Below are 18,054 nucleotides of genomic sequence, written 5' to 3'. Positions count from 1 at the left end.
AAATTTGCACTTTCCACAAATAGGAAATGTGGAAGAAAACGGTGTTTACTTTCATTGGTATCATTTGGTCTGTGCACTTGAAGTGCTCTTGAAAACTTAAGCAAGTATGTTTCTATCATAATAATTTCTTTGTCCACATCCTCTCAGAATAGTAGAGCTTTGTTGCCAGTAAAGAAACTTTGGGAAGCAAGTCCCAATAATTACAACGTGAGGTGATCTCACCCTGTCCCCACCAGATGCTGATAAGCTTATTATATACTGAAAATAACCAAGTAACAGAAAATGTCTAATCCCAGACACTTGGAAAACCTGTAGTATGGAAATTTCTGAGGTCTCCATAGAATCAACCAAGAGTAAGTGCAGCTTAACGGGCAGGACTTAGCCGGTGTACCACACATACACTTTCCAGGCAGGAGATTTCACTTCTGCGTCTAGGGTTGTGCCTCCCAGTGAGCGTCCTCCCCTTCACGTGGGAGTTCTCCCACCGAGCAGCTCATGGGCTGTCCCGCGTTCACGGCCGCCTTCGACTCTGCATTCTTTGTTGGACATATTTATAGTGTCAACCCTTTTTTCTTTTTTCAAGATGAAAATTTCAAACCACCAGTGTGCAGGTTCTATTAATTCTGGTTGGTTCTTAACAGACATTTCCTATACGAAGTCTGCATGTTTCAGGTGCAGCTGGGGTTGTGAAAATTGTGCCTCGTTTATAAAATAAGCAGGTACTGAACATGCAGAGGCAGTGTAGGGCAGCGGAAGGTCAGGTCTTACCCGTGAGCACGGAGGGTGCCCGTCCCAGGCCAGGTGTTTATTTTGCCGTGCGACCTTGAGGAAGTTTCTTCACCTCTGACCCTCATTCTTCCCCTAAAATATGAGCACATGAATATGTGTTTCGTTGGATTATTGTAAGGTTTAAGTGAGGTTACCTATATAGAGCGTATAACCATGTACTCAAAGCAAGTTTGGGCCAGCAAATAAGTGTGCTTAAGAAACGTCCCTATGTAGTGTAGCAAAAACACATTTCTTAGTAACCACACAAACAAACATTGTCACCAGGGTCTTTTTACTTCTAAACCCATCTCTTCCAACACAAAGACACTAGTAAAGACATTTCCCCAAGACACGGGCACAGTTTGAGGACCACTATGGAGTGATGCAGCCGTGTGTGACTCCCGGAGCCCTGAGGGGTCAGCCCAGGCTCCCCGTGTGCTGTCCGGCTGCTGTGTTCATGCGCAGAGAGCCCCCAGAAGGACACAAAGCTCATGTGTGGCCTGGAGTGTGGGCCACTGTGTACCGGGCTGCTGTGACCCGCACACCTCTGGAAGGCGCGCTCAGCCCCCACCGCCGGCAGCACGTGCGGCCGCCACGTCTCAGGGAAGCCAGCGCCAGGGGAGGGCCCTGCTCGGACTCGCACGGAGCTGCTCGTGGCAGTGTGGGCGTCTGGGCCCTCCCTCATGCCTCCCCACCTGTACGTACGAGTCTCTGAACATCGAGTTCTTACATGAAGGACGTGTTATTCATCTTGTTGACCGTCGACTTTCTGACTCACTGTCGAGACAAGTCAAGCAGATACACACGGCTCGGGAAGGAAAGGCATAAGATTTTTTACTTATTGCTTTTTAAACCTTTGATTGCAAGTTAGAGGATTCTTTTTTTTTTCTTCTAATATTTGTTTATTTGCGAGAGAGCGGGGGAGGGGCAGGCAGAGGGAGAGGGAGAAGCAGGCTCCCCACTGAGCAGGGCGCCCGACGCGGGGCTGGATGACAGGACCCTGGGGTCAGGACCTGAGCCGACGGCAGACCCTTAATGACGGAGCCCCCCAGACGTCCTGAAGTTACATATTCTTTACTCAGGAAGTTCTGTCATTTGAAAAATGAGTGGTAAAGCTCTTCTTTAATCTGTGAAAGTAGGAGCTACAGCTCCGAGGTGGGGATTCCCCGCAGCACATGCCCGAGATCCCTTGTGTAGCCCAGAGCTGGGGCTTGGCTTTACTGCCATTATGGTGGGAGGGGGTGGTGGTCCCGAGGCTGCTCCTGTCCCTGCGCGGAGAGCCCGTCGGGGGCCCATTTGTCCTCCACCTTGGTTGCCTTTTCTCCCAAAGCTGCTTTTTAAAAACTGACACAATTGAAAGATATGTGTATCTTAGACATTATTTTTATTAAACCCGGCAATCGTGTAATAAATGCTAACAATAAGTCCGGAAATAATGACGTATAATCTGTCGAAGAGGAAGCCTGCGTAAGTTGAAGACGGGCCTCCTCACGGAGAAGCGTCTTGCTGGTGATACTGTAAGTCCATTTGAGAAAACAGAAGGAAAACCACAATTATTAAAAATGAGGCCACTCTCCATTTTTTTAACGATTTGCTTAACTATTAGTCAGCAAGGCAGCAAAGTTATCTGCACCAGCCAATTTTAAAATGACAATCTTGTTGAACCTGAGGGCCACCCCTGGAGTTTTGGTACAGCTCTCTTCCAGGTCTGTGTGTCAGGAGTACTCGTTCATAGGACCCAAGTAGTTCTGCTGGAGGCGGTTCTCAGAGCTTTCGGGATTACCTGAGCTGAGGCCAAGAGACCCAGACACAGAGTGAAAGCTTGTGCGACCTCACTGTTCAGCGTTTCCTTACATCAAGGCTTTTTTCTTCTGATTTTCAAAGCAGGGCTGCACATTCTCCTAGACGGCTCCATCGTCTGCTCCCGCTGGAGAGGTGTGCAGGAAATACGCTACTTCAGTCCACGTGGGGTCGTCACGCTTGAGACACCTACATCCTGGGCAGAGTGTTAGCATTGGCTGGGCTGGATTTGGCATTTAGTAGCTCCCCTGGCAGTAAACACGTTAACTGCTCAGACTTCCACTTTTAGCGCAGAAGGTGCTCGCTAGAGATTTGGAAGGTCTTGTAGAAGAAGGCAGGGCCGTCTGGTTGGGCAGGTAGCCTGGAGCTAGGACGGTGTGCAGAGAGAGCATCAAGTATGCGCTTGGATGCGGAGGTCGCTGTAATGCTGCCTGTTGTCAGGACTCCCGCTTCCTTCACGGTCCCTGGTGCAGAGCCGGGCCTCGGCCTCACCGTTTGATCTGACGCTGGGCGATTTGGTGACCGGTGTCGATCGAGGCCGACTCTAAGCTGCATGACCGCGGCACGGACTATGGAACTGTCTGGCTTACTCACCTCCCCGGTCTGTGCTCGAGTCTCGTTTCTTCTTTCCCGTTACTGCTATTTCGAGATCAGTGTGTTCGTAGGGCAGCTGCCCTGGGACCCTGGCACTGTCCCTTGGAGCCCTTGGCCAGTTTTCTGCAGCTGCCTCAGGTGCGCGCGGGAGCTCAGGTCCCAGCTGCCGTGCCGGCTCCAGTGCCGGGGCTTCTCATGGATTCCGGCCGGGCCTGCCGTTAAGTAGGACCTCATGCTGCTTTCAAAGGAGGCCTGGGTAAAAGATAGAATTCTTTATTTTTTGCTGTTTCCCATGTATTTAAGGTCTCAACACTTTAAAGAAGCATAATTAATGAAAATACACATTTTGTGGTTTCTTTGACGGGATCACGTGTTCTCCTGGGGATACACGAATTTGGTCCTAATTTGCAAAGGGGCAAGATAGACCCTTGCCCGTCATTCTGTTTCTCCACACTCAGAATGACCAGTCTGAAAGCAGCGGTGGTTTACATCCTTCCGGGAACTTGTGACGTTCTCATCCTTTAGATAAGAGAGGATTGCATCTGTGTCTTTTCCTTTAGAAATGACACCGTTACACAGCCATGGCAAGAGTGTTCTCTTGATTTGCTCTTGAAAATGTAGGAAGAGAAGCTGCTCAATTCAGGGAGCTTGACTGTCTCAGCTTCATAAATACAAGTATTGAACTGAGAAATGTTTAAATTTAGATCTTTGCACTTTTGTGGTTTAGTTGTCATAAATTAATCATATGTTTTAGGTACCCTGAGTGCAAAACTTCAAGCTCATTGGATACCATTGATATTTTTTAAGTGAAATATATTTTATTACATTAATGCTAATTGTGTGCAGAACTCCACATTTCTTCCAAAGATCCACAACGTGTCTCAGATGCAAAGATATACAAAATCACTTATTTATGAAGTGAAGTAGTAAGTGTATGTGATTATTAATTAACTAGAAACCAATTTAACTATGATTCTATGTGTATTCAAACTGTAACATACTTAGAAGTTATTCTTGATTTGGTGAAGAATTTCCATTCTCTCCAGTAGAGCATTTTGGGTCACGCTACTCTGTTATATTCCGTTCAGCTCTGAATGACTGGTCGTGTGTGTGTGTGTGTGTGTGTGTGTGTGTGTGTGGGTGTGGGTGTGTGTGTGTATGTGGGTGTGCGTGTGTGCGTGTGTGTGTGTGTGTGTGTGTGGTTCCTTTTTTTTCCCTCCTAAATTCTAGTTCTCTAAGCAGAGTTATAATAGTTTTATTTTTAATACATAATACTTAAAATGACGGGATATTTTTAATCACCAAATTCTTAGCTCTCGATGATTAACTAATTTTGCATTGTACCTATGTTAAATACCACATCAAACACATATTTGATAAAGTGAGATTTATCTGCTCATTACATGTAAGTAGGGAATGACTTTAAGTATTAGAATCTCTTTGGAATGTCCCGAGTGTGTATCACAGTTTGGGAGGTCTGGTTACGGCCACAGCTCTCCTAGCGAGCCCTCAGTCAGCGCTGGGTCTTGCTCTCTCTAGCTTACAGAAAACTGTCAGCTGTCGTCAGGAACTTGAAGTCCTGAGAAAGAACCTCGCATGCGTGTTCCTGCAAACACAACATAGTTATGTGACTTGTCCTCAAGTTGGTTCTGCACTCCAGCGGGAGGTCTCAGGAACCAACTAGCACTTACTAAGCATAGCAGCTCATTTCATCCTTACAAAAACCCAGAAAATGAGGCACTACTCTTTTTTTCATTTTACAGATGGAAAATGATGCCCAGAGAAGCTAAGAGGGTGCCCAGATCGCAGAGCCCATTGAGGCTGTAGCGGGGATTTGAGCCAGGGTAGCTCCAGGGTCTTAAGTTAACGCTGTCCGTGGTGACGGATGGAGGTCCGCAGGCTGTTTCTAGGCGGGGGACTATTTCCTCCTGGTTCTGAAGACGGCCGGTGTGAGCCTCACGCCACAGTCCAGTACTGAGCGTACCTTGTACACATTCGTGACTCCCAAGTTTTAAAAAAAAATCGAGCCTTGAACCACTTTCATATCAAAAGGACTTACATTCATGGTCTTGGGCCAATTTATAATGGCACCGAATTTCAGTAAAATGTTTTCATAACATCACTGTAGGTTTTATGGTACATGAATTCTCTCTGAATTTTCTTTGTCCATTTGTAGCTTTTGTGTTAGTGTCTAAGCTTCCTCGTAAACTAGGGACGACCCTTGAGTTTGCATGCGGTTGTCTTTTCACTGATGATTAGCACAGACGTAGATAATGAGTTGATATCATGTACAAAGTCATGGAAGTTGTGTAACAAATAATAGTTTGTGTACAAAGTCCCTTTAGCTCGTGTATTGCCTGACAATGAGCAAGGTTGTAGTAGACCAAGATGATTTTGTTTTTATTTTGAAAGGCCTACAGCTTGCAGCCTTTCTCCAGGACAGCAGCCCCAAACAAGGTGAACTGATTTTGCGCTATGTTATTTTACTTTTTAATTCTGCCTTTTTTGGGTATCCATTTCCATCTTTTTTTAGGCTCTCTTAGTTTATTCTTGCTAGAATTACTCATTAAAATCATACTATCTTTACATTGCTTCTAGTCTTGGATTTTATGCTAGTAGGTTTGCATTTTTAAACCTTTCTGAAAGTATTGCACTGTCATTTCACATCCGGTGCTGTCGATCAGGCTCTTGAGTGGCTGACGACTGGTGAAATCCAGTGAAAATGCACACGTAGCCCTTGACACACATGGAGTATTTCTGAAGTCCCATATCAGTGGATTGTGTCCACTGGAGGAAACACGGCAGCAGCTCTCCTGTAACAAACACCTTACGGCATTCATACCCAGAACAACATTTCCTGGATTCACAATTAGGAACGTTTGAACTTGACTTGTGCGTGTTACACGTGAGCAGCTGCCGCTGTCCTGAAGAGTGAGCGGCACATACACAGCTGTGACATCAACAGGCACCCACACGTCTCTTCCTTTTTCTTGACTGGAGTTATGCATTCATTCCCACAACTGTGAGAAACTAGGGCTAGCAGTGCACCCCCTGGTTAAGACAGATCCACTTTCCTCCCTGTGTCCCTCTGGGACAGGAAGGGGCGGGTCGGAGGAAGGCAAGAGCACTCGGGAGGCCGGAGCTGTGAGCCTTCTTGATGGTCCGAGTTCCCATGTTGAGAATTACAGTTAGGTGAATTAATGTAAACAAAAAACTCCAAATGATGAAGGATGGCGGGTTCTGTTGTTCATAATGAGTCAAAGACAAGCCACTGAAATCCTTTAAGATGTTTCTGAACAGGTTTGAAGAAAATATTCTGAAAGACATTGTTTCAGACTGGGAAAGAGTCTGTTGATTAAAAATAGACCAAAGTATGTTATCCTTACCGAACCCTATAAAATCGACGATTTATGAGACCAAACTTGTAACTGTTATGAGATAAAACTGAATTGCAGCTTCCCACCTGAGCCCCATGAGATGAGTGCCCCCAGTGACCTCTGTCACGGCCAGACGTCCACTTGCACGTGTCCTGTCCAGCTCCGCGAGCGATGTTTCTTCTGCCGTGCGCATGTTAGGGTCAAATGTCAAATCAATATCTTACCTTTTCTTAAGTAGTATGACTGAAATCCCTTCACCAAAGTAAGTTTGCAGCAAATCTGCACCAAGTAACCAGGAAACCAGAAACGGTCATGCTTTTTTATTACTTTGGTTGGTAAAGACCACTTTTTCTAATAAAAAGCGAACAAAATTTACATTTTTACAGAATTTGGTAATATACTCGAGCCATGGCTCTGAATATGGGTAAGAAGACATGAACCTGGGACCTTTCTTGCTTGAAGGAGTGGCCAGGAGGCCCCTCGTGAGGTCAAGCAGGGACAGGTGCAGATTCGGTGCCGGACGAGCCATTGTTCCCTAGACAAGTCCCACGCCGAAGCCTGCGTGTTGGGGGAGTGACTGGCCTGAGAGGAAACCAGAAAGCAAACCGTAGGCAATGATTTATGAGAAGAAAAATGATGGCGGAACATAAGCCTGGAACTTCAGGGTCCCCCTTGAAAGTGGCCTGGATTGTACTACGTGTGGGCTCGACCCTTACTCCTTTATTAACCACATCGACGGAGGAAGGTCGAGTCAATCCCTCACTCTTAACACAGGTATTTGGTAAAAGCTAAGAGTGATATTTATGAGGAATTAATGAATGAATCAGTGCTAAACTAAGACAACTGTGATATCTTTCTGTTCCTCGTTTAGTGGCATTGGCTGTTCACACACAAAGTGTAACAGAAAATGTACGAGAGCACCTGCCCTTCATGCTTGTCCCCTTACGGGGACAGCCCCGCTGAGGAAGGAAGCCTGCTGCTTTTTTTGTTTCTTTATGGTAATGTCCTTTTGAGAATGTGATTAAACCTTTAGTTTCACATTTTCAATTTATTTTTCCAAATTTAACAGACCCTGAAAATTTGACAGCTGTCAGAGCACGGACATTCTGGTTAATGTTATTTTCAGTAAAGCGTCCAAACCATGGATGGGAAGTTCAGACCAGTGAGCAACCCCGTTTACTGCGATTCTGTCTGTTCTCACAGTGTGCTAAGAACGTACTGTATTTTGTTTAAAATGCAGAACAAAACAGAGGTTGGTTTATTTGAAATACTAAGCTGTAGGTGCTGGTTTGGGGTCTTCAGTTTATTGAAGAAATTATTCCATAGATGATATAAAAAAATGAAAGCTAATGTTAGAACTGGGATTGGCTCTGGACTTACTTCATTTGGGCTGGTTTCACTATCAGATCACCTTAAAATATTCTGAATATTAATACTGTTTAGGAAAGAATTTTTAAATTTAAAGAAGCAAATTTCTAGGTATTTTTTCCCTCTTGTTTTAACACAGTAAATGTCTAAAATTGTTTTTAATGCCTAACTTCTGATGGACTTTAGTTTCAATTTTGTTCTTAGTCATTGCAGATATTGACAAAATGTCATACGAAATTATTTTGTATTTTTTGTAGGACTGGGAAACAGAAAATCATGACTGGTATTGTTTTGAATGCCATTTGCCTGGAGAGGTGTTGATATGTGACCTGTGTTTTCGTGTGTATCATTCCAAGTGTTTGTCTGATGAGTACAGGCTTAGAGACAGCAGTAGTCACTGGCAGTGCCCAGTATGCAGGGTGAGTACCTACGAGCTTTCATGTGCTGGTCAGAGGGTTGGAATTCACTGGTAATAGCTATGCAAGACCCCCCAGGTGGGCACGCCAGGTGAATGGATGACGGACTGGGGGGTGGGGGTCATCTGCCAAAACAATGGTCAATGAACACAGCACTGGTCAGTGCTACCCCAGAACACCTGACATTCTCACGGTATGGACCGTAGAACGTTCCAGTCACGTAAAAGTACACTTTCTTCCCTAATGTTACACTTGCCTCTGGATTGCGTGACTCCCGCCATGGCTAGCCTTTGGAAGTCCAGGAGTAGCCGCCCTCGCCGGGTTGGGTTCAGTCTGTCCTCTCCGCTCAGGAACCACAGCCAGCAGAAGGCACATTGTTGGAAGCGTTTTGTATCTACTTCCCATTTGATATCCATGTAATGTCGCCTTTATTTTTCGTCCTATCACGGGTTAGTTTATTTTTTGCTTGTGTTTTATTGTGGGGGGGGGGGGACGGGGCGGCTGTATGTAAGCACTCTCATCACTTAGAGCGGAGTGAAATAGTCGGGTAGGAGAAATAGGGACTTGCCACAATTATTCTCATTCCTGTTACTTCCCTAGTGAAAAGTATACCTGGCTGTGCTTGTTGGTTGTAAACCATGTGTGTGTGCGTACAAGTGGTGTGTGACGCCTGCGTAGTACGTCGCATATGGCGTTGATGGTGATTAGTACAAGGTTATTTTATTGCACCCTCTGTTGTTTTTGTATTTATAATTGCTATGATCCATATTTGGAACCATGCAAGTCGCCCAGATTACTCGTGGGCTCAGTTTCTGAATATACTTTGTATTACTTGAGTTAAATATTCGTTTATAATGTAAAAAAGTTGTATCTTAATAATTTTTCCCTTCTTCAGTGTTGGTCCTAACTTTGCTGCCAGCATAATGAGCTTCTAATATTGTGTTAGTAACTTTGTATTTTCTTAGTGTGCTTCACCTCACCAGCACCTCTGTACATGCTCAGTGTCTTACCTCGGTATATTTTATCTCCCCATCCGCTGTATGTACTCAGTGTTACCTCAGTGTGCTTCAGCTCACCAGCACCCCTGTACACGCTCAGTAGACATACCGGCAACCATGAGGGTGGCGTTATCAACAGGGTGTGTAATGATGATTCATAATCAGATGCCGAAATGCTCGGTCACTGATGAACCCCTCAGTCTGCATGTATTAGTATCAAGCCTCAAGCTGCAGACCTCCTCTTTGATGTCTACAAGAATTAATGATGTGTCCATGAAATTCGTTTAATTGGGGGTGGGGGAACTGCATAAATATCCATACTTTATTTTTATGGATTTGGATTGTGCATTTAAAAAGCAAATATTTGTTTTCCGGTAACAGTTAACACTTGAAGTAAGGTATTAATGAAACCTTAAGAACAAGAGCATTAAGGTAGTAAAAATACAAAGAGGTGGTCGCTGATCGGATGGGAGGGGCTCTGACCTTCCCAAAGTGCAATTCCTGGTGTCCAGGTGTCCTCACAGCCACAGCTTTCATAGTACAGACTGAGCAAAAACACTGGGGTTTTTGAAGACGCATTAAACTTTGTTGTGGATATTTTATATTCCTGAGTGGAAATTGAACAATTATACCTTTGAAGAAAATGTCTAAGGCTACTTTCATAGGATTTCACGGTCAAGTTGTCAGGTCCCCTCTTCCACGTGTGTTTGCTCTACTTTGTAGGCCAGATGGTGTTTTTAACATTTCAGAGAGTTACTGGGCCACAGTAACTGGGCCAAACATGGTAGCCACAGTGGAGCTCAGTGTACCCCATCTGTCTTTCTTTCTGTCCTTTGGTTTTCCTTTCGTCTTTGTCCATCTGTACTTGCCCACATTGTGAAAGGCTTGAACTTGAGGCAGGGATGCTGAGTCCGTAAACACTCGTGACCCCGCACTTGTTTCTTAGGCTGGGAGCTGCTCTGGGGAGGCTCAAAACGCCTGGGTTTGGGTTGGGGATGGTGAGTTTTATTTTGAGCTTTAAAATGCCTTAAGAAATAGTTATTTCTGTGTAGGATCTATTCTGTTGTTTTGTTACATTCAAGAAAAAGATATGTATTAGCAGTTCTTTCATGGGAGAAGGAATCATAATAACCTTGAAATTTTAAGGGGATTTTAAGTATCTTTAAGGGAAGGCTTGTGGTTGACTTGTTTTTTTAAACAGTGTCAAAATTTCAAATAAAACCATTTTCGTGACCTAATATGAAAGCAGCCGAGCAGATTTAAATGTTCTTGCTCTTAAGGAATGGAGAGGGTCGAGACTGGGACAAAGAACATGGTTGCAGATGAGAACATCACTGCCCAGTGTCCTTCTCCGTTAGTGTTTAGAAAGAGCACAGATTAACTAGACACACTCACGAGGAATTTTGAAGGGCAGATGCCCAGAGCCAAATTTCAGTGCAGGTTGGAGCAGTAGTGGCAGCCATCCATTACTACCTAAACTTGAATATTTCTGGTATCTTAGAGTGACCAGGAGATTTTTATTTCTATGTAATCTGTCCCTGACAGTATTGAAAGTGCCACTAAGAATTGGTTTCAGCCAGTGGTGAACTATTCATGATTTAACGCATGTATCTGACCATTTCCAGATATTTTAAGAAGGCAATGATAGAAAGTTTTCTGTATTTAAAATAACTCTATTAACATTCATAATAAATCTCAGGAATTTTACGATCTTGAGGATATTTCTTTTGAATGTCTGACTTTCTAATCATTTAAATGTACAGACAGGGTAGATTGTTCTTGTAAAAAGTAGCCTCTGAATGTCACGTTAGCATTTTGCTTTGAAAAAAATTCTAGTAATGTACTGTTCTACACTTTACAGGGAACTATCATTCATTAGAAAAAAAGGAGGATTTAAAATTATTTCTCTTATATTTACCTGTAAAAATCCAAGTAATTTAGAGAAGGATAAAGAAAAAATGACATTTCCAGAAGTACTAGGACACAGCAGGCGGATGTCCTCACAGACCCCTCTCCATGTGCTTGAGCACAAGCGTGTGTGCATGTGTCCGTTTGTCCCGTGTCTGTGCTTCACACATGACTACCCGTCACCGGTGTGTATCCAGCACTGTCCCTGAGCCATAGTTTATGCCCTCCTGGTGCACATTACCATCAGCCGCACGGTCCTGTCTGACCAGCGGTGTCGGGCCATGTGCTGCCGAGCCCTGGCCCGCGCTCACACACCCACTCTTGCGAGCGGTCTTCTCGCTTTAATTTATTTCTGTACGCAAATGAAGTTTGTATTTTGTTGTAGTCAAGCGTATTTGAATTTTATATTCCCCAAATAGCCATGAATTTTTCATAACAAAAATGAGAAGATCATAACTTTTAAGTGAAAGTAGCTTTTAAGATTTTATTTGCCTAAAAGATATATCTTTAAAACACAATATAGTCAGTCGTGTTTTTTGAAAACAGAGACACTTAAAAATAACAAGTATTTATGTAATTCTGTTTAATCACCTTCACAGGATAAATTTATTAAAGTGGAATTCATAAAGTTAAAGGATAAGCACATTTTAATTCATGATAAAAATCACCAAATTGCCCTTTGGAGGATTATACCTGCTTATACCAACATGAAAGTGTTTTCCAGTGTTCTGTCACCAGGGTGATAGGATACACACGGATGTCTCCTTTCAGTAGGGCTTCATTTTTATAGAGTTGCCAGATCACAATGTCAGCTTATCCTTTGACGTGCTGGTCACAGAAGGGGGGCCTGTGCGTGTGCACAAGTTTGCGTGCCCCTGTGCGTTTGTGTCCTTGCGTGGGTGTCTCCGCGTGGTGTATTGCGTGTGCACGTGAATGTCGGACCAGGGGTTTCTTTGTGCATGTGTCTGGTGTGTGCACACGTGTGTACATGTGCACACGCATGCCTGTGTATGTGCCGTGTGTACTTGCCCGTGTGTGTGCGCTCCATGCTCTCTGGCTGTGCTCCTGCTGGGAACAGCAGGATAATGTTTGGTAACTTCTTGAATGTTCTGTAGCGTGTGAGCAGAGTAACACGCTGTCTGTCCCCGGGGCCGCTGCTGAGGTCGCTGCCTGCTGCCTGCTGCCTGGCAGAGCTCAGGTGGGGGGCGGGATAGACCTCTCCAAGCCGGAGGGGAGATCTCCTGGGCGGGGGGGGGGGGGGGTGAAGTCCTCTCTCTGGGGGCAGAGGTCTCTGGAGGGGGTACAGACCTCTCTGGGGGGCATGCAGAGCTCTCTCCCCACTGCCCCGCGGAGGCACTGGGCACTTGCACAGGCCTTAGGGGGCCCACGACCCGGATTTCTGTCTGGCAGATAATGCAAATGAAAGCATCTCACGACTTTAACTAAAACTAACCCAGGACTCCATTGCCATGAGGGGCCACCTGGAGTCCGACGGGTCGGTCCCAGCTTGTGGACGGCGCTGAGCTCTGGGGGTGTCAGTGTGACGTGTGCTCGCTGAGGGGCTGAAGCCACAGTCCTGACGAAAGCTAGTTCCTGGAACTGGAGATGGAGACAGACTTCTGAATCCACTTTTCATTCTTTCTGCTGTGCGGGCAGTACAAATTTTTTTTTTTTTTAATTCCCAAAGTAGGGAGGTCACTCATTTAATGTTCAGAATGAAGTAAAACAAAATGCTAAATGAAAATACTTCTAGGGTGCCTGGGTGGCTCAGTAGGTTAAGCCTCTGCCTTCGGCTCAGGTCATGATCTCAGGTCCTGGGATCGAGCCCCCCATCGGGCTCTCTGCTCAGTGGGGAGCCTGCTTCCCCCTCTTTCTCTGCCTGCTTCTTTGCCTACTTGTGATCTTTTTCTCTCTGTCAAATAAATACATAAAATCTTCAAAAAAGAAAAAAATAAGAAACTACTTTGAAAACATGTACTCCCTGCGGCTTGTTGACCATGAGACCTTTGCTTTCTGGTCTGTTTCTCTGTTCATGTGAGAAAGTTGTGAATATTTTCACCCTGAATGTAGTTAAGTTTTCAGCCAGATTAACAACTCTGGAATGGAGATTTGATTTTTAAATAGAAGTAGAAGCTTTTTGTCTTTATTTGCTATATGGTAGACAGACATAGTACTATTTAAAAATGAGGGGCGCCTGGGTGGCTCCGTCATTACGTGTCTGCCTTCGGCTCAGGTCATGATCCCAGGGTCCTGGGATGGAGCCCGCCTCGGCTCCCTCCTCCTCGGGAAGCCTGTTTCCCCCTCCCACTGCCCCGCTGTGTTTCTGCTCCTCTGTCTCTCTCTCTGTAAATGAAACAACAAAAAAAGAAAGTGAACATGAGCCAAATACATTTTACAGCTTTTAAAGCTGGATCATACCATTTTTATATCAACAAAAAAAAAATTATTTTTAAAAAGTAATTTTTGTCTGAACCAATCTTTTAGGAGGCTTGACTCCAGGAACAGGTGATGGGAGCATTGCTAAAGCCAGAGGGTCTTACAGTCGGGTGTAGCCTCTGACCTGGACCCAAACAAGAAAGAGAACCACGCATTTTCTACATGATCTTCTCATGATGAATTTAACAGTAAGGCCAGAAAGCTTGCATATGGGTGTGAAGAGTTTTGGGTGGTGAAATATCCGTTCTAACTGACGCATCTTTTGTGAATATGGTCACTTGAATTGAATCGGCGCTTTTCCTTTTGTCCTGAGGGATCAGGAGATGAGGGTCGGTCTGGTTTCCTCAGCAGGATAAGACCCCTTAGTGCGGACCCCGCCGCGCTCGGCTGGGGTGACCAGGGCGGACACAGCGCTGCAGAGGGCACGGTTCCCGCTGCGGGCCCCGCGCGACTGGGGGAGGGGCAGGCGGCACCCCTGTGACAGACCCGTGAAGCCGAGAGAGATGCGTGTCCCCGGGCGGAAACACAGACGCTGCTGTCCTTTCAGAAGAGAGCGGGGAGGCCCGTCCACGAGGAGGCCCGTCCGCCGGGAGGCCGCCGCCTCTCTGAGGTCTGTTCGGGCTGTAGGAGGGAGGGCCGCTGTTCCGAGACACGGCCCTGAGTGTGTCCTTCCCGCCTGTCCCCCAGGGCACCCCCAGTGCCCGGGTGCCCGCCCAGGCGTGCGCTGCTGGTGGCGGTCCTCCGGGTGGGCGCGCGCCCCGCTCCCCGGCTGGAGTCCTTCCCTACGTTGTTTGTCTGTCGGGGAGAGGACGAGCCTGAGCGGGCCGGGGCGGCGGGCTCGACCCGCGGGGGCTGGAACCCAGGACCCCGCGACCACGACCTGAGCCGAAGGCAGATGCTCGCCGACTGAGCGGCCCCGTCCTTGTGGGCACGTGGGGGGCGAGGGGGACCCACTTCTCTGCGGTGCGGGGCCGCCCTGGTCACCCGCGCCACGGCCGGACTCGGTGGGCAGGACTCGGTGACCCGGACGGGGAAGCGAGCGCCCCCCGGAACGTGCGCGCGGACGCGGCGGGGGTAGCACTCGGGGCCGCCGTATGCGCGGGCACCGCGGTGGGGACCCCTGGGCCACCTCCCTGCTCCAGAGGCGCGCGCACGCAGTCGGGTTGGCCAGCGCGCTGCCTGGGTCCGCAGCAGTCACCCTCCGGACCCCGGTGTCCCCCGGTGACCGGGACGGCAGAGCCAGGACAGCATGACGGAGGTTTTTAAACTTGAAGCCCCTGCAAGTCCCGACGGCGAGGACGGCAGGACGGTTGCAGGAAGTCAGGCGCACGGGGCGCTGGGGTTTACGACGGACCACACCCCCCGCCCCGGCCACCCCACCCTGTCCCGAGAGGCGACGTCAGCGTGGGTGGGGTGACAAAGCGGGAACGCAGGTGCATTTTCAGAAAACTGTCCTAGAAGGTGACTGTCAGTCAGGGGCTCCCGGGACGGGGCGGGCCGGACGGACGCGGCGGCGGGCTCTGGGCCCCTCGCTCCTCGCCCCAAGCCAGCTCTGCTGTGCGGCCCTCAGCCCTGGGCGCTTCCTCTGAGTAGGGACTTACGAGACCGCGTTGTGCCTCAGTGCTGCGGAGGGTGTCCTAGACGCGGGGCTCCGCAGGGTGTCGTAGTCGCGGGGCTCCGCAGGGTGTCGTAGACGCGGGGCTCCGCAGGGTGTCGTAGTCGCGGGGCTCCGCAGGGTGTCGTAGACGCGGGGCTCCGCAGGCCGACCGCGGCAGTGTCGGTGCAGAGAACATGCCCCGGGACCCTGGCTGCAGGGACTCGTTGAGGCCGCGGGTTCTGCCCGTGCTGCGGCGACCGGCGCGGATGTGTTCCTCCTGCAGGGACACGTGGGACCCCTGGCGCCACAGCGGCCGGGGTGCTGTGGGGCGCACAGCCGTGGGGCCCGGTGAGCTCACGGACGCCGATGGGGGCCTCTGCGGTCGGAGGGCGAGGCAGTGTTCAGGTGTTGGAGGGTGGCGAAGCGACGGGACACCCGCACTGAACACAGAGGCTTGGAGCGGCCGCCGCGCAACAACCAGCGCCGAGTCACGCATCTCGCAGGGAGGGATTTCCTGTGCTTGAGCTCAGCCGTGTGGGATGCTGTGTCCCGCAGGCGACAGTCGTACGACTAGCAGCGGTTCCTCGGTTAGTATTCATTGAGCGCTTACTGTGTGCACATACTATACGAGGCCTTGGCAGACACCCGCTGAGCTGGACCCTTGGGAACCCTGTTTCCGCAGAACACAGTCTGTCCAGGGGTTGGCAGAACACCGCCAGCTTGTGTCCTGTTCATGAGGTTAGAATGGGTTTTACATTTTTTAATGGTCAAAGAAAAATCAAAGAGGGGGAAGTATTTTGTGACGTGTGAAAATCCTAAGAAATTCAGACTTCAGTATCCCAGAGCCTTACTGCTTTTTCAGTGGGTAGCAGAGTTGAATGGTGCAGACAGACTCCTACCGTTTGTCTGAGCCTGAGCTATAGACCGCCTGGCCCTCCACAGAGGTTTGTCAACTGCTCATCTGACCCTATGGCAGGAAAAATAGTGTGGATATTGGGGACCCCCGGGAGAGTGTGACGTCCTTGTCTTGTGTCATCGCAGGCTGGGGGACTTGGATTTGCTCAACTCTAGCAGCACAGATCTGGGGTCCAGGGACCTCTGATCACACACTGGTTTCATTTGGGAACTAGCTGTGCTGAGATACTCTTTCCACAAGTTCGTTTTTTGCTAAGATACGCTTCTGCAACTGAAAATCTGGGTCTCTAAAGAGCATTAAAAATTCCAGACCATTCAGTCATGAGTGCTCGTTCCTGTCATGGCACGTGGTGTCCCCAGTAATGACCTGGGGACCAAGGGTTACTCATCCCTTCTTTGAGCTAAAACCATCATAAGGTCCTGAGTGTGGCTGAATTGCCGGACTCGTGTTTTCTCTGTGGCACGCACCCAGCCTCTTCCAGTTTGCTCCGACCGGCCCTTCTGGTGATGGAGATGAGTCCCTGACTCAAGAAGATGTTTAAGATTGTCCATTTTTTTCCCCATGAGGAAAGCAGCCTCTCGGTCAACTGTCGTGTATTTGAGAGCTTCTCGCTTGAGTCTCACATTCGTAACACACCTGCAGGCACGTGATCATTGTCCTCTGAGAACGGTTACAGCAACTTTGGCCACGTGATGCCGAGGCTTTCCCGGTTATTTGTAGACACTGACCCGAGTTATCCCTCTGTGCTGATGTGAAGTTACTGGAACTCACGGGCTACGGAGAGGCCTTTCCTGAGGGCGCCTGCAGCCTGCAAGGAGAGAATGCGTACAGGTCTGCAAAGCCTGAGGAAGAATTGGGTCTGGAATAGCCTGCAGATGTCTAAAAGCTTTAGTTTTATTTTTCTGACCTTGTTTTAAAGAGCAATCTGCTTAGTTCTGTTACAGACAGAGTAGCATTTCCCTGAGAAGCTGCTCCTTTAATTTCTGTTCAAGTGGCTTTTTCAAGCCACCTTCAGTGTCTTGGTTTGGCTGAACTGACACAGTTGAAACGCTGTGACTGTCACTAAGAGATCTCGCGCCCTGACGGAGGCTGCAGCACATCCTTCCTTTCTTCGGTGAAACCGTAAAGCTCTGAGTTACAACAGGGAGGGGCCGCAGCACAAGCCCATCAGCTTAGCAAGTGTGCAGGCATCTTGCGGCGAACGCTTGGTCTTCAGAAACGGGGGGAGAGGCCGCGTGCATGCAGGGTCTCTCGTAGGCGTGAGCTCCTGCATCAAGGCCCACGGCTGGAAGCCGGTCCAGGAAGCATGCACTTGCCACCCCCTGAGTGCCCAGGGAGCCGAGGTCCAGGCACAGAAGCCCGTCGACTGGACATCTGCAGGAGAACCCTTGTCTGTCCTCACAAGATTGGGGGGGGTGTTGGGCTTTTTTTTTTTTTTTCCTTAAGATTTTGCATATTGGAGACAACACAAGCAGTGCAGGGGAGCAGAGGGAAGGAAGCAGGCCCCCCACTGAGCAGAGCCCAATGCGGGGCTCGATCCCGGGCCCCCAAGATCATGACCTGAGGCAAAGGCAGACACTTCACCGATGGAGCCCCCCAGCGCCCCTGACAGAGGTGTTTGAATCAATTTATTTTCTCCGTCTCTAAACGAACAAAGAAGAGGGGTTAGATTCACATGAAGAGTGAAGTACTGCGTGGGCTGACGTTGAGCACAGAGAGAAAACCACCTTCCTGCACAGATGTGGGATCCCCAGTCGCTGGGCGAGGGCAGCTCTTGCCCACGTCTCTCCACTGCTCTCTCGAGGGCTCCCCGGGTCGGGCTGGAGGTACTCGAGAGAGGAGAGTCTTCCTGCTCTGCCTCCTCGAGGGAAGGTTG

The 18,054-nt window shown here is 48.4% G+C and overlaps 1 protein-coding gene across 23 annotated transcripts in view; it reads left to right on the top strand.

The window, feature by feature from the left end:
- The window catches only part of ZMYND11 (zinc finger MYND-type containing 11), a 114,324-nt gene that overhangs the window by 72,714 nt on the left and 23,556 nt on the right, over positions 1–18,054 (top strand). For 12 of the 23 annotated variants that reach the window (XM_082739813.1, XM_082739808.1, XM_082739817.1 and 9 more), the window contains one exon: positions 8,165–8,326. The exons of the other annotated variants lie outside the window; for them this stretch is intronic. In XM_082739813.1, coding sequence (XP_082595939.1) covers positions 8,165–8,326 — 162 coding nt within the window. The remainder of the gene's footprint in view (positions 1–8,164; positions 8,327–18,054) is intronic. 23 annotated transcript variants of the gene reach the window in all.

The sequence above is a fragment of the Mustela nivalis genome (assembly GCF_964662115.1).
Source record: "Mustela nivalis genome assembly, chromosome: 7".
NCBI lineage: Eukaryota > Metazoa > Chordata > Mammalia > Carnivora > Mustelidae > Mustela > Mustela nivalis.
This window is presented reverse-complemented; position numbering and strand designations above follow the sequence as displayed.